The sequence below is a fragment of the Erpetoichthys calabaricus genome, chromosome 12 (genome assembly GCF_900747795.2).
Source record: "Erpetoichthys calabaricus chromosome 12, fErpCal1.3, whole genome shotgun sequence".
Classification (NCBI taxonomy): domain Eukaryota; kingdom Metazoa; phylum Chordata; class Cladistia; order Polypteriformes; family Polypteridae; genus Erpetoichthys; species Erpetoichthys calabaricus.
Window position 1 is genome coordinate 53,733,507 of NC_041405.2, and position 12,723 is coordinate 53,746,229.

Consider the following 12,723-nt stretch of genomic DNA (forward strand, 5'->3'; position numbering starts at 1 on the left):
GATTCGTACGCTGAAATTATTGACAAAAGGTATTATGCGTCTTTAAAAGATAATTGGCAAGTAAATCTCGCAATTCCTACGTTTTTCATAACGTTTCTCACAAATGATTGGTTCTCTAGGAAATGACAGGCGGGTTCTGCCTCCACATTTCTGTACCTCTGAAGTTCATCATCCTTACTCTCTATTGAGGGCCCGTTTTATTTTTAACCTATCCTCCGTGATTGGTGTTTCTTGGAGCCAATCGCAAATGTTCGCACGTCAAGCGTGCTATGACTAACGCCAATAGAGAGGCTACAATGGTGGGGTGGGCGGTAACCTTGGGAGATTTGGCTCACTCACAGCGCTAAGGTGACCCGCACTTCGGACGGTCTTTAGAACGGTGCAACAGTGTGGTTTTGGTGCAGTAACAGCTATATAGCCAGCAATGTCTCTCTCCAACAAACTCACCCTGGATAAGGTGGACGTTAAGGGAAAGAGGGTGATTATGAGGTGAGGAGCTTGTGCATGGATTCATGTTTTAAGCGGACGTTTTAGGGTACGACCTAATCATAGAATGAAAAAGTTATCAGAAATAGCACACGGTATATTTTGGCAAGAGTTCCTGATGAACTGTAGCAACTATGAGAGGATATGAGTGAGCTTACTTTCACACTTACATACATGGGAAAAAATAGACTATACCCCAAAAAAAAGCTAGAAACACATCGTTTCGGTTATGTAGTATTCGTCAGGTGTGCTTATATGGAATAAACCGAAATAAAAGATTTCCATGTCTCTCTTCGGTGCTTTATAGTTCTTTTATCAGACGATGTATTGACAACTCATTAGCCGCGGTTTCTACTGTCTCTTAGCCCATATACATTTTTCATGCGCTACGCGAAGCCTGGTACCGTTTTATAACGAAGACATACAACTGGATGTCGGCGGATTATTTTTTGTTTCATCTCTTGTGGCGCATCCTGGGTGACTTCTGCATGAGGCCGGGGCGGTCGATAATTTACTGTACATTGGACCTGACATCGGCAGCCGCCCATTCGAGCATCCAGCATCCTTGTCATTTTACTTTAGTTTTAATGGTTTACGTTTTTCTTCACTCCGTTAGTTTTATGTGAGCTGTCGGTGTTGTCATTTTAACCAGAATTGCACGAGGCAAGACGCTCTGTTGTTTACGCATCATTTTACTTTTCCGCAGTGACCCCGCCATGTCTTCCGGGTTTCACGTCCTCCCAGCCTACCAGGCTGATCAAGGATGCTCGCAAACTCCGTGCCTGTGATTCCATTGGGTGTAAGTGGTCGAGGAGAAGCAGTGAAGGGGCTGGTGTTAGATGCTGTAGTCGTAAGCTTGCTACGGTGTGTTTTTGCTGTTCACGCCCAGCGCGGTTGCGTTAGGCGGTGTGATCAAGTGACTCACAGATGCCTGCTGCATGAGTACGTCCTCGGTAGGCCGGAATGATGTACGCCGCTGAGGATTTGGTGGAAGAAACTGCTGCTAATGGGGTCACAGGCGAGGAACCGGACTCCCTGTCAGCCTAGATTGACCTTCAAATAGCAAGGTCACAGTAATATTTATGCGGCGTTGCCATTTTCAATGTAATTACCACAATACTAACACTGAATATTTCAATTGAGTTACGTTTTTGCAACTTTTAATTAAAGTAATCAAACTATCCATTCATCTTTTTATATTTTTCCATGATATTTAAAGGTGAAGTTTGTGCTGTTTTATTTATGACCAGTAACAGCTTACTGCACAATAACGTGCAGTGAATGCACTTGACTTGAGCATTCTTAGTTTTCATGCTCTTTCTCTGTACGTTTAGCATTTGTTTCCTCAGAGCTTGATGCTCTTGCAGCTTCCTGAGCAGCTCTTCTTTTCTCCACCCTAGCGGCCGCTTCTTCTCATCTTTTGTCGGCATCTTTTCGTTAAAACTGATTAAGACAGTGTTTGTGTTGCAATTACTTAGTACGTTTTCTTTAAATTTTTACTTAAGCTGGCACTTAAGTCTTCAATCTGCCTCAAGAATGATTTAAGATTTGAAGAGGTAGAGGAAGTGATGGCGAAGGTGGTAGGGATGAGAATAGCGCCCGTACACATGCACCGCAGTGCTGGCTGCTGAGAGTTGATTCTACAATAAAATAAAAAGAGGAATAACCCTGGAGGTCAATCATCACCCCAAAAGCGGATAGTAGACGTCACATAGTATGTGTGTACCACATTTCAGGTCAATAGTTCAAACGGTTTTCGAGCTACAGGTGATTTAAAATCCAGGACTGACAAACGGACAACCACTGTAGCGTTATTATATAAGAAGATATGATACGAATACGTAATATAAGTATACAAAAATAAAAGTCTAAGTATGTACATATTTATAAATCGTAATTATTAACTGTTAACATGGCAATTACAAAATAAAAATTTTATTTTTTATTGCGTCATGGGAACATTGCACAAAATCTTGAAAGTCTTTAGGGTAGTCATGGTTTGAGCACTTCATTAAAATATGGTGTTTAGTCTGACTAAAGGCTCCAAAGTCACAGTAAGATGTTTCCATCTAAGGAGTCAGCGCATCTGCCATATCCTATTTGTATACAATTAAACCTTGACCTTATGGAGTCATATAAATTAGAGCCCCAAATCCATGTGTTGGGTTGGATATTTGGATTTGATCCAGTTCTGTAGTTGGCGTCCATGTAGCATCCACTGCTTCAGTATATCAAATTTCTCAACTATTTCCTTTGCATACCTGATGCCAGGGCATTCAGATTTTAGTCTTTGGTTCACTCCAGGTAATGCTAAAATTCTATCATTACTGGGTGCCAGACTAGTCACGTACTGTCCTGGCTAACGGTATAATACAGTGAGTATGCAAAGTAAACCTTCAGATCACATCGACATCTCTCAGTACCAAATGATAAGGTGTATAGGATCATTTATATATGGAAAATACAAGGGATTAGCAAATCAAAAGTGTATGCTGTAAGAGTAATGCACCAGTCAGGTTTGGTAATTCCTTATTTGTTAGCTAGTCTATGATATGATGTTAGTTTGTTACAAAAGGGAATTACAATGCATTTCTACCCTTGTGTTTCCAGTTAAGCCTTCCAGGTTAATTAACAGAAATTGTGTATGATGGAGCTAACTGTAAAGCCCATGTGTGAGACAACAATATTACAAGCAAGTTCAAACTTTAAATGAAATGAATGCATTGTTTAATTGATTTTGCAAGTGGAATTCACCTTGAATGATTTGTAAAGAACTTTGAGCCAAACATTTGGGTGAAAATGTGCTATTTAAATAAATTTGGCTTTTGCTTGGACTTGGTATTCAGTATATTTAATAAACTTATGGGTGGATGGCAAAAATCCATATTCTGTTGTAAGTTTTGCACATATGGAACCCATCCTGTCTGCATTAGACTTCAAGCAGGAACCAACTGCACACAGGACATTAGGACAACCCGAGACATACTTGTGCACACACAGGTTTTCATACCAGTCAGCACAGCCTGCACATTTGAGAGAGAAAATGGAATTACCTAGAGAAAATCCAGTAAAAACAGCCATATTGTGCACATACCACACAGATACTGCCCCAGCTGGGATTCAAGGACAGGTTCATTGAGCTGTGAGGCAACAGTTCTAACCACTCAGTCACCATTTTTCTGTCATTTCATTTCCTAACTTATATTTTTACTTTAGTGTTAAGAAAATCTGTTATTTTCCATTAAACAGACTGAGGATTTATTGATGGTGAAGGTGCACAGACTCTCACAGTGGCAGTATGATTTTCACCTGCTGTACAAAATGGCATGATATTGTGTGTTCTCTTCAAAATTAGTCTGTTTTGGAACTCTTTTAGAAAAGAGAATTAGTAATAGTTAAATTGGAGGACTGAATACACTGCTTCGAAGCAATGGCTTTCTCCATTGACTATCTGAATAGACCCTAAGGGAATAGTTCATTTTTTGGCAAACATAAGCATAAATTAATGGATTGGATGTTCTTCTTTCCTTAAATATTTTATATAGGGCCATTAGTGATGATCAGATGGAAATTGTGTCAAACTTTTGGTGTTTTGCACTGGCTGGCTAAGCTGATATTTTTTTGACGGTTCTATACAAATTGTGACTTGAATGTCACAGTCCATACACGTATGACAAAACTGATTGATGACCTTGAAGTTGTCACATTAGTACTTTTCCTCTCAGCAGAAGTGAAATGGCATTCTGATTCAGTGTTTTGTGTATGTTGCCGTTGGGATCTGCTCTAGCTTTACACGCTCACAACAGGATAAAGCAACAACAGTATTAGAGATGCACAAACTGACAGAAATTTCAGTCTTCTGCTTCTTTTAAATCTTTGCTAAGGTGTAGTGAAAGTTATCCACAAATGGAATGGCATGTTTGCAAAATCACTGGGTTAATCAGTTGCTCAGGACTCTTTGAGTTGGGAGCAAAAACCATACTGAAAACTTACTGGTTGGTCACACAGTTGTTTATTAAAGCTTTGAACTTTATTGAATACCTTTAGCAATAGAAACAGACAGCATTTTTCAGGAGATAGGTCGAGACATTCAGACATTGAATCTAATTTTATATTGAAACCACTGCAGGATGGAGCCAGTTTTAAAGAAGATGTTATGTATACATGTGAGCTGTTTGGTTTTGTGTAAATAAGAAAATAAATGGAATGGTTTTCTTAAGAATTGCACTGCATCTGTTTAATCGGCAGCTCAGTGCTTGTAGATTTGCTGTGATGTTTTGCGTGGGAGTTACAAAGCATAGCAGACTATTGCATAATGTCCTTTTTATTTATTTATTTTTGCAGAAGGAGAGAAGACATTGAAACCATGTAGTATGGCTCGCTTCTTTTTCTAAAGAGCATACATAATATGTTTTGGCTTGCACTGCATACCATTTTGTTTTTTTCAAAAATAAATGGAAATGAGGGTGGGGGGGTGGGAGTTAACTGAATGTTATCCAGATGGGATGTGATTCAGTGGCATTAATTGCTTTAAGAAATTATTTCAAAATAAAGTTCCATCTTCAGAGCCTTTTGTAATAGTGAAGTGCAGTGTGTTTGACCACAGGAAGGAAAATGGAGTAAAGAAAAATGTTCAAAAAAGACAAAGTTGGTTGTGCATGCTTTTAAAGGCACCACACCAGATTACACAAGGTTCCACAGTTTTTATGCTGCTGCATTTTCTAATAACAAGGTAACTGACTTCTCTAAAAACCTGAGTCCTAAATATTAACAAATTAATCATACCAGTCACATTATGTAACGGATCTGGCAAGTTAACTTCTGCTAGTTGGGTTGTTCTTTGATATTTGTATGGTTAAAAATAAAAAAAAAAAAAAGAATTGGCAAAGAAAAGCTGTAAATGACACAATAAAAGAACTATACCACTGATTAAATAAACTCGCAATATTACAAGATGCAGGATTTAAAATATACATACAATATTTTAATATATTACCATATGATTTTAGTTCGGTGTTATAAATTACCTTAATGTGTCACAGTTGTACAGGTTATAAAAATAGTTATAAAAAGTCAATATTATAAGGTGCAGAATATGTAATTTATTTTAAATGTATAAAACCGTGTATGTATAGAATATATATACTGTGATGTATGGCTGGGGCCCATGCCCAGCTGGGACGCCCCTTCAACACTTGGTCCTGGGGAATTGCCATGGGCTACAAACTACTTCCCCTGGAACGCTTGGCGGCAGCCCCCCTGGGTTGCATTGGGGCCACAGGCATGGGACTTTGGAGCTCGGCCATGTTGGGGAGCTGCATGGCTTAATGAGCCCATGTGGGCTGGAGTGCAGCCACACCCAGAGGTGCAGCCTGAATTGGGTTAATTATCACCTGAAGCACTTCCGGGTGGGCTATATAAGGCGCCAGCAGCCACCACTCTGAGAGCCAGAGTCGGGAGGACGGTGACAAAGCTGCCAAGGAGGAATGGAGGACTTCAAGCTGTATTTGTGCTTGTGATTTTGTGTTCTGTGGGACTGTGTTATGGCTGAGGGATACTGGGAAGACGTGGGCCCCCAGCTGAAGAAGGAAAAATAAATTCTTTTTGGTTTCATTTTAACGTGCCTCAATTGTCAGTCTGTGTCAGGTTGGGCTCCTATATATCGCCTTGTATCACCATATATATGTATATATAAAAACTTGACCTGTATTAAAAGTGCTTTACCAATCGATGAATGGAAATGGGAGTTTATAGAACACACAAGTGCGTGGCATTGTGCAGCAGATGAGCAAATAAAAATATCGATTCTTATGAATAAAGCATGCAGATTAGCATGGCAGGTATTAAAACAAATGTTTGAATAGCATAACTCCAGTGTTTAAATTCTCTTGCACACCTGGGTGAAACTGGTACTTTTGTGTTTTTTGAGAAAGCTGCAGAAACCTGTTCTGTACTCACATAGTGTATATGCAGTAAGTTACATGGCAGTTGGGACATTTTCAGTGGACATTTGACCATTTCTTTGTATAATTTTTATAACATAACAAATTAACTTGCAAATTTCTGGGCAAAGTTCCAAAGTGTATACTTTATTTAGTTTTTGAAGATCTTGTATATATTGTTATATGGAATTCTATTGTTAGGTGAGATGCTTTATTACCTACATTGCCAATAATGTGACATGGGCATGCTTGGCATTAAACTTAAACAATTGTACATTTTCTTGTGCAGATGAAATTATACATTTTCCTTGATTATATTTGAGTTTAAATAGTCCTAACTCAGAAGCAATATTTTTGCAATTACATATCAAAATTAAATAAAAAGTAAAAATCCAATAATTTGAGCAGCAAACATAGAAAGCTCAGCAGTGTCTTCCTTTACATTTTTTATATCAAATTTTCATATAGAAGTGCATTACAAAGTGCTTCAAAAATAATGAAAGAAAAGTAACCGTCACAAAAGGAGCAGAAATAGAAGAGTCTTCAACAAAGAACAAGTGCACTTCTATATGAGGGACATGGCACTAGCAAGGAAACCATCAGTGAGCTGTTTTTACAAATAATTATTTAGATATTGTGACGATGCGGGTTTTGCTCCATGCAGCCATCTCACTTTTGGGACCCTCTTGACCCCAACACCATTAGTAATGTAACCAGATGAGCTGGACAATGAGGATCCAAATGACCAAACAAAACAAGGGGATGGTGCAAAGTGCATACAGTGCTTTTATTAAAACAAAAAAATCCAAAGTGTTCAAAACAGTGCAGTGTTCTGAAAGTGTTCCAATAAATAATCCATAAAAAAAAAAAAGTAAATATCCCAAACGTTTAAAACGAGAGCGCGATCCATCCCTTGAGTGCTGATCCTTCGCTCGACACAGGACCCCTGACTGCGCTGGCCTCTCTCTTAATCGGCTGGCTCATCTACTGTCTTTTCCCCAAAGTTGCTCTCACTGTCCAAGCCTGTCTGTCTTTCTCTGTGCTGGCCTGTTCTTATACATCTCCGTGGGTGCAGCGTCTCAATCGCGCACTGCAGAAAGCTGATTAAGCAATTGACAACGATCACACCCTCACGTGCAGGTGCGACTCACCCCAATTACCTCATCAACTCCCCGTTGCTGCACAGTCGCACCCATGGAGACTGACACGGCAAAATGGATTTAAAAATTGGCCTCTCTTTTGAAGCCGCAGACCCGCTGTACCACAGATATATTGAACGTTATATATCCCCGGGGGAAATTGGGCTTATTACAGAAACTTATGTAAGTAAGTAAGTAAATAACCCTTCTGCAATATAGACTAGAGTGGCTAAAATGAAGGGATAATCGGACATTGTCTTTCATTCATTTCCAAGGTTGTGGAACAAATACTAGATGGTTATAACATATTAATCACAGATTGCCCCTTAACACTGACTAATTACATGCCCACAGCCCTTTCCAACTTTAAAAAAAATGTTTTGGTTATGGAGACCCACTGTGACTCACCATCACTCTCTCTGTTAGTTGGATTGTTTGGACATGAAAGAAAAGTAACCATTTTGAGAATAATAGGCCTTTCCACCCAGTCAAACTTGTCAGTCTGCATTTCACTTCAGCAGGACATACCATACCATACCATTTTTATTTGTTAAGCGCTTAAAAACACAGCATTACAACTGACCGAAGCGCTGTACAGTTAAAACAAGCAAGACTAAAAGCAAAATATTAAAAAAAAAACAAACATTAAGAGAGAATTAAAACAGGACATCATCTAGTGGATTTTTTTTAAGCAAGGTCTCAATGTGCTACTATCCATCATACTACTTGGTAACTTATTTCACATATCTGTGGTTATCTGTGTGAAGAAATAATATGTAACATTTGTGCAAAATTTACTAATAACCAGCTTCTGTCCAAGCCTGTATTCTTGTTGATGAACTTGTTTTAAATTAAAACCTGGGATCTACAGTACCTAATTCTCTTAGACAGGAAAGATGTGTTAAAATTACTATCATTGAACTGCATTTGCTTAATCTAAAAATATTAAGCTTTTTTTAACTTTCCTTTTTTTCATGCCCTGTAGTCCTGAGATCAGTGTAGTCACTTTTTGTGGGTTTTTCAGGTGGTGGTGTTTTTATTTGCATTTCTTCACGTGTGATGAACATAAAGCTTACTGGCCTGTATATCTACTTGGATCAACCCAATCATTTTTATATAGAGAGACATTTGCTGGCTTCCAATGTTTTGAGATTACCTTCGCATGTAATGATTTCTGAAAAATAAAAAAATAAGGGTTTATATATGTAAGCACTAACTTGCCTGAGTTTAGAAAAACACACTGCACCATGTCATACCAGCCTGCTTCTCCAGGTTTTCAGCAGAATGATACCAAATTGATACCAAATACAGATCTCTGTAGTGCAGTCCATTCTTGAAAACCAAGAGACTGGATACTCTTACTGGATAGAAATTTGTTTGCTTTGAATGATTGCCATTTTAATCAAAATATAAGTAGGTTATTACTGGAAGTGTTGTGCAGATACAGCCAGCTTAAATTAACAAAATTCCTTAAAGGCTAGAATTTAATGCCAAATTTACTACTTCTGGTACATCTGTACATGGTTTTTATAATATTGAATTTCTCATGGTAACACTGATTTTCTTCATGCCAGTTCCAGTTCACACAGTATGTGTACAATTAATATATATTTTGCATCATCCGAATTATTACAAATAACAGATTCATTTATTATTTCAACTTCTTAACCCCCTTCACAGGGCAGCTTGAACCCATCCCAGCAATCATGGGGTGCAAGGCAGGAACAACACCTTGACAGGGTGCCAGTTCATCACAAGATGAACACATGCTTATGTACTACAGCCATAGCAATGCAAATTCAACTAATCTTCATGTCTTTGACTGTGGGAGGAAACCTACACAGACACGGGAAGAGCATGCAGACTCATTCAGTTTAGATATGTATAGCAAGTATCAATGTCAATTTATACATCATGGGAAGACAAGCTGATCTATACGAGAAAAAAAGTAAAATGTTAAGATATTGTGGAGAGACTATCTCTGGAGGTGAAGGTGTGCATTATGAGTGAAACTTTGGAGTTTTAGCAGACTTGTCACTGTATACATCCAATACGCGAAATATTGGAGTATCTAGAATACTTGTGTGCGTGCAAATCGGGAGAGTTGGTCATTGGCTGCACAACCTTTTTGTGAAGTTTTCTCAAGATATGGTGGGCAGTTGTCTGACTGATCCTATGACTGTAGGGTATGTGGTTTGAGGAAAGATTAAAGGGCGTAAATTTTATTGTTTATTATTAAATTTATGAAAAGGGAAGAATAAGAGCTTGACATGCTATCTGGCTGAGTGGCCTGTTCTCTACAGATTTTCTCTTGTGGTATTACATTGTTCAGAAAATGAAATCAATAGATAGAATTTTAATTATGCTGAAAAATTAAGACAGATTTTGTTTTGGCTGTTGATCCCTCATGAAATGTTGTGTTTTGAAGTTCTTTTCCATATTTATTGCCATTTAACCCTGTTTACATTTTTGCAGATGCACACTGACCCATCTCTACTTAGCTGCCTTAAACATTATAAATTAAACTGAAATAATGTGTTAAGATTTTTTTTGGTCTAAATTTGTAAAGATTTAGATCCTATTTCCTGCAGTGAACTCTCATTGAAATCTTGTACAGCGAAAGTAGCAGCGACTAGAATCATGAACCTAGAATCAAACCTTTTCATTTGTTTATGAAAGTCTTGCCTCCATTATTAAACCTACATTCAGATAAATTGAAAGAATCTTCAATTAATATTTTTGAGCACTTTAAAATTCTGAATATTGATCGGATTGCATACAATTATTTTTTTATATACTGTTTAAAAAGTGTCATTCTGATTGCTTTTTTTTTGTTTTTTGCATTAGACAAAACTAAAAAAAAATTCATACTAGTTGATTTCCTTTTTAGTACTGCCATCCAGTAATGAAAAAGGTTAACTCATTTTTTTTTCCTTCATCAGGGTTGATTTCAATGTCCCCATGAAGAACAATGCAATCACAAACAACCAAAGGTAAGAGTAGTGTCGTTTAAATGGGTGTATGTTTAAGAATGCTCATAAGAACAACAGAATTCTGTATGAGAGACTGAAAATTTCAGATAAGTATATACAGTATTTATCCCTTATGTGAAAACATAAGTTATTTATTTCAAAGTGTAGCAGACATATTGTTGACTGTGTTAGTAACTCATTTAATTTAAACATTTTAAAGGAGCAAATATAACTAGCTGCCAGGCTTACTGGGTAGTTGACTTCATTGAGGTACCTCTGGTCCACAATGCAAATGAACAGTAATGTATTCTTAAATGAAAATTGAATTGGAAATGAGGTACTGAGTATTATCATGTGTTATCATGCTGAAGGTGTTATTAGATAGATAAAAATATACATAAGAAAAAATAATTTCACCTTATGTATAAATTGACATCATTATTTTTTTGTAATTGAATCCTTTTATTGTAAAAGTTGCAGGGTCATTAACATTGAAGCTCATCCAGTGGTCATAAAGCAACAGCCTAGTATTGTGAACTGCATGAGTGCTTCTTCTGTTTATCGTTGGTTGTTACATTTTAATGTTTGACTTATTCACTGTGTGCATTTGTATTTTTCTGTCTGTTGTTACCACTAGACTATGTTTGCCACTCGGTGAGAGGCACTTAAGCAAGAATTACATTGTACTGTGTGTACATGAAAGTAAATTTAAACTTGGGGTATATTTTGTGCAACTCTTAAGGCTATAAAAATGATTTTTAAATTGTCTTTTATCTCATTTCAAAATTATAAGTAGCACTTGGTAATATAGCTAGTGAATATATGTAAGGGTTGATTTTGGCTGGCTTTATTATTTAAATGTATCTCTCTATTATTAAAAAAAAAAAAATTTTGGGAGGGAGACCAGGGAGACGAGACGTGATCTTCTCAGAAGACAATCTTACGTCACGCGAGACAAGGCAGTGAGACAACATTTAAAACAAGTTCATGGACATCTAACCTAGCAGTTGTTGGAATGCTTTTGGCAGACATGCTTCATATGCTCCCAGCTCTTTAAACAACAATAAGCAGAACACACAGCTCGCCTGGGGCAGCAGCAGCAAACCAGCAGATGATCTGGCCGCTTCTCCTCAGCGTGCGTTTAGCCCCCCCTCTTCCCCCACCCCCTCCCATTCACAACATGAGTGGCAGAGACAGGAAGTGGCAATAGGTGCTGTACATGATAAATGATAGACGCGTAGCACAACAAGCAACAGCAAGCCAGTTGATGATCCGACTGCTTCTTCTTAGCGTGCGTTCAGCTGCCCGCCTTCACAACGCGAGCAGCGTTATACGTCCTACGAGAAACAGATTTAACCACGACCAGGACTGTAAATAAAGGACAAATATTGTTTTTACAAAAGCTTTAAAGTAAAAGTGAAAATAATGCATATGTAACAATTCCCATGAAAATAACAATCTCTTTAAATTATATATCTGGTGAACCAAACCCTGGGGTGGGTGAGCGAAGTGAGCAGGGGGGTTCTATTTATATAAAAAAAAAAAAAAAAAATGAACAAAAGGCCATGCTGGCTAGCAACTGAAGTATGAATGGGGTTAACTGACCATTATGTTAATAATTTCCAGAGATACTTGTTTGATGTACTTTTTCAAATGAGTTTGGAGCATAGGAGTACAACTGAGTAAAGTCTGCTTTTGTATTGTCCAGGATTGAGGTTTTCCCACTAAATTTTTTTTTCTCTCCCTGATATAGTCTCAAGTTGCAGATCTGATGCTCCTGACTTGTATTTGATTTCCTTTAATTCCTTACATTGTCACCAGACATTATTGGCAACTCAGCTACTTTTAGAAAAACACAATATTCTCAATTCATTTCAGTCGTGGGGAGCTGGAGCCTGTGCTGATAGCACAATGGCACTCCATCTAGGGTTGGTCTCTTCAATCAAGATTAAGTATACTCGGATATTGTCTGTGTGGAATTTATGTGTTATCTTTATATCTAAATATGGGATTCAAAACCAGTATACTGGATCTATGAGGCTGTAATACTAACCTCTGCACCATGAGAATGTTCAGCTACATACATTCAGGTTCACAATTCTTGAATGTTTGCTTATGAAGTCAGTTGTTTAAATGTTTATAGGCCTTATTGCAGTGAAGAATTGCCCCACCCTCTGCATACTT

At 37.7% G+C, this 12,723-nt stretch overlaps 1 protein-coding gene across 1 annotated transcript in view; it reads left to right on the forward strand.

The window, feature by feature from the left end:
- Positions 1 to 324: 324 nt before the first annotated feature.
- pgk1 (phosphoglycerate kinase 1) overlaps positions 325 to 12,723 on the forward strand; it is a 53,294-nt gene continuing 40,895 nt past the window's right edge. Inside the window, exons 1-2 of the mRNA XM_028815543.2 lie at positions 325 to 489; positions 10,510 to 10,560. Coding sequence (XP_028671376.1) covers positions 425 to 489; positions 10,510 to 10,560 — 116 coding nt within the window. The 5' untranslated portion in view covers positions 325 to 424. The remainder of the gene's footprint in view (positions 490 to 10,509; positions 10,561 to 12,723) is intronic.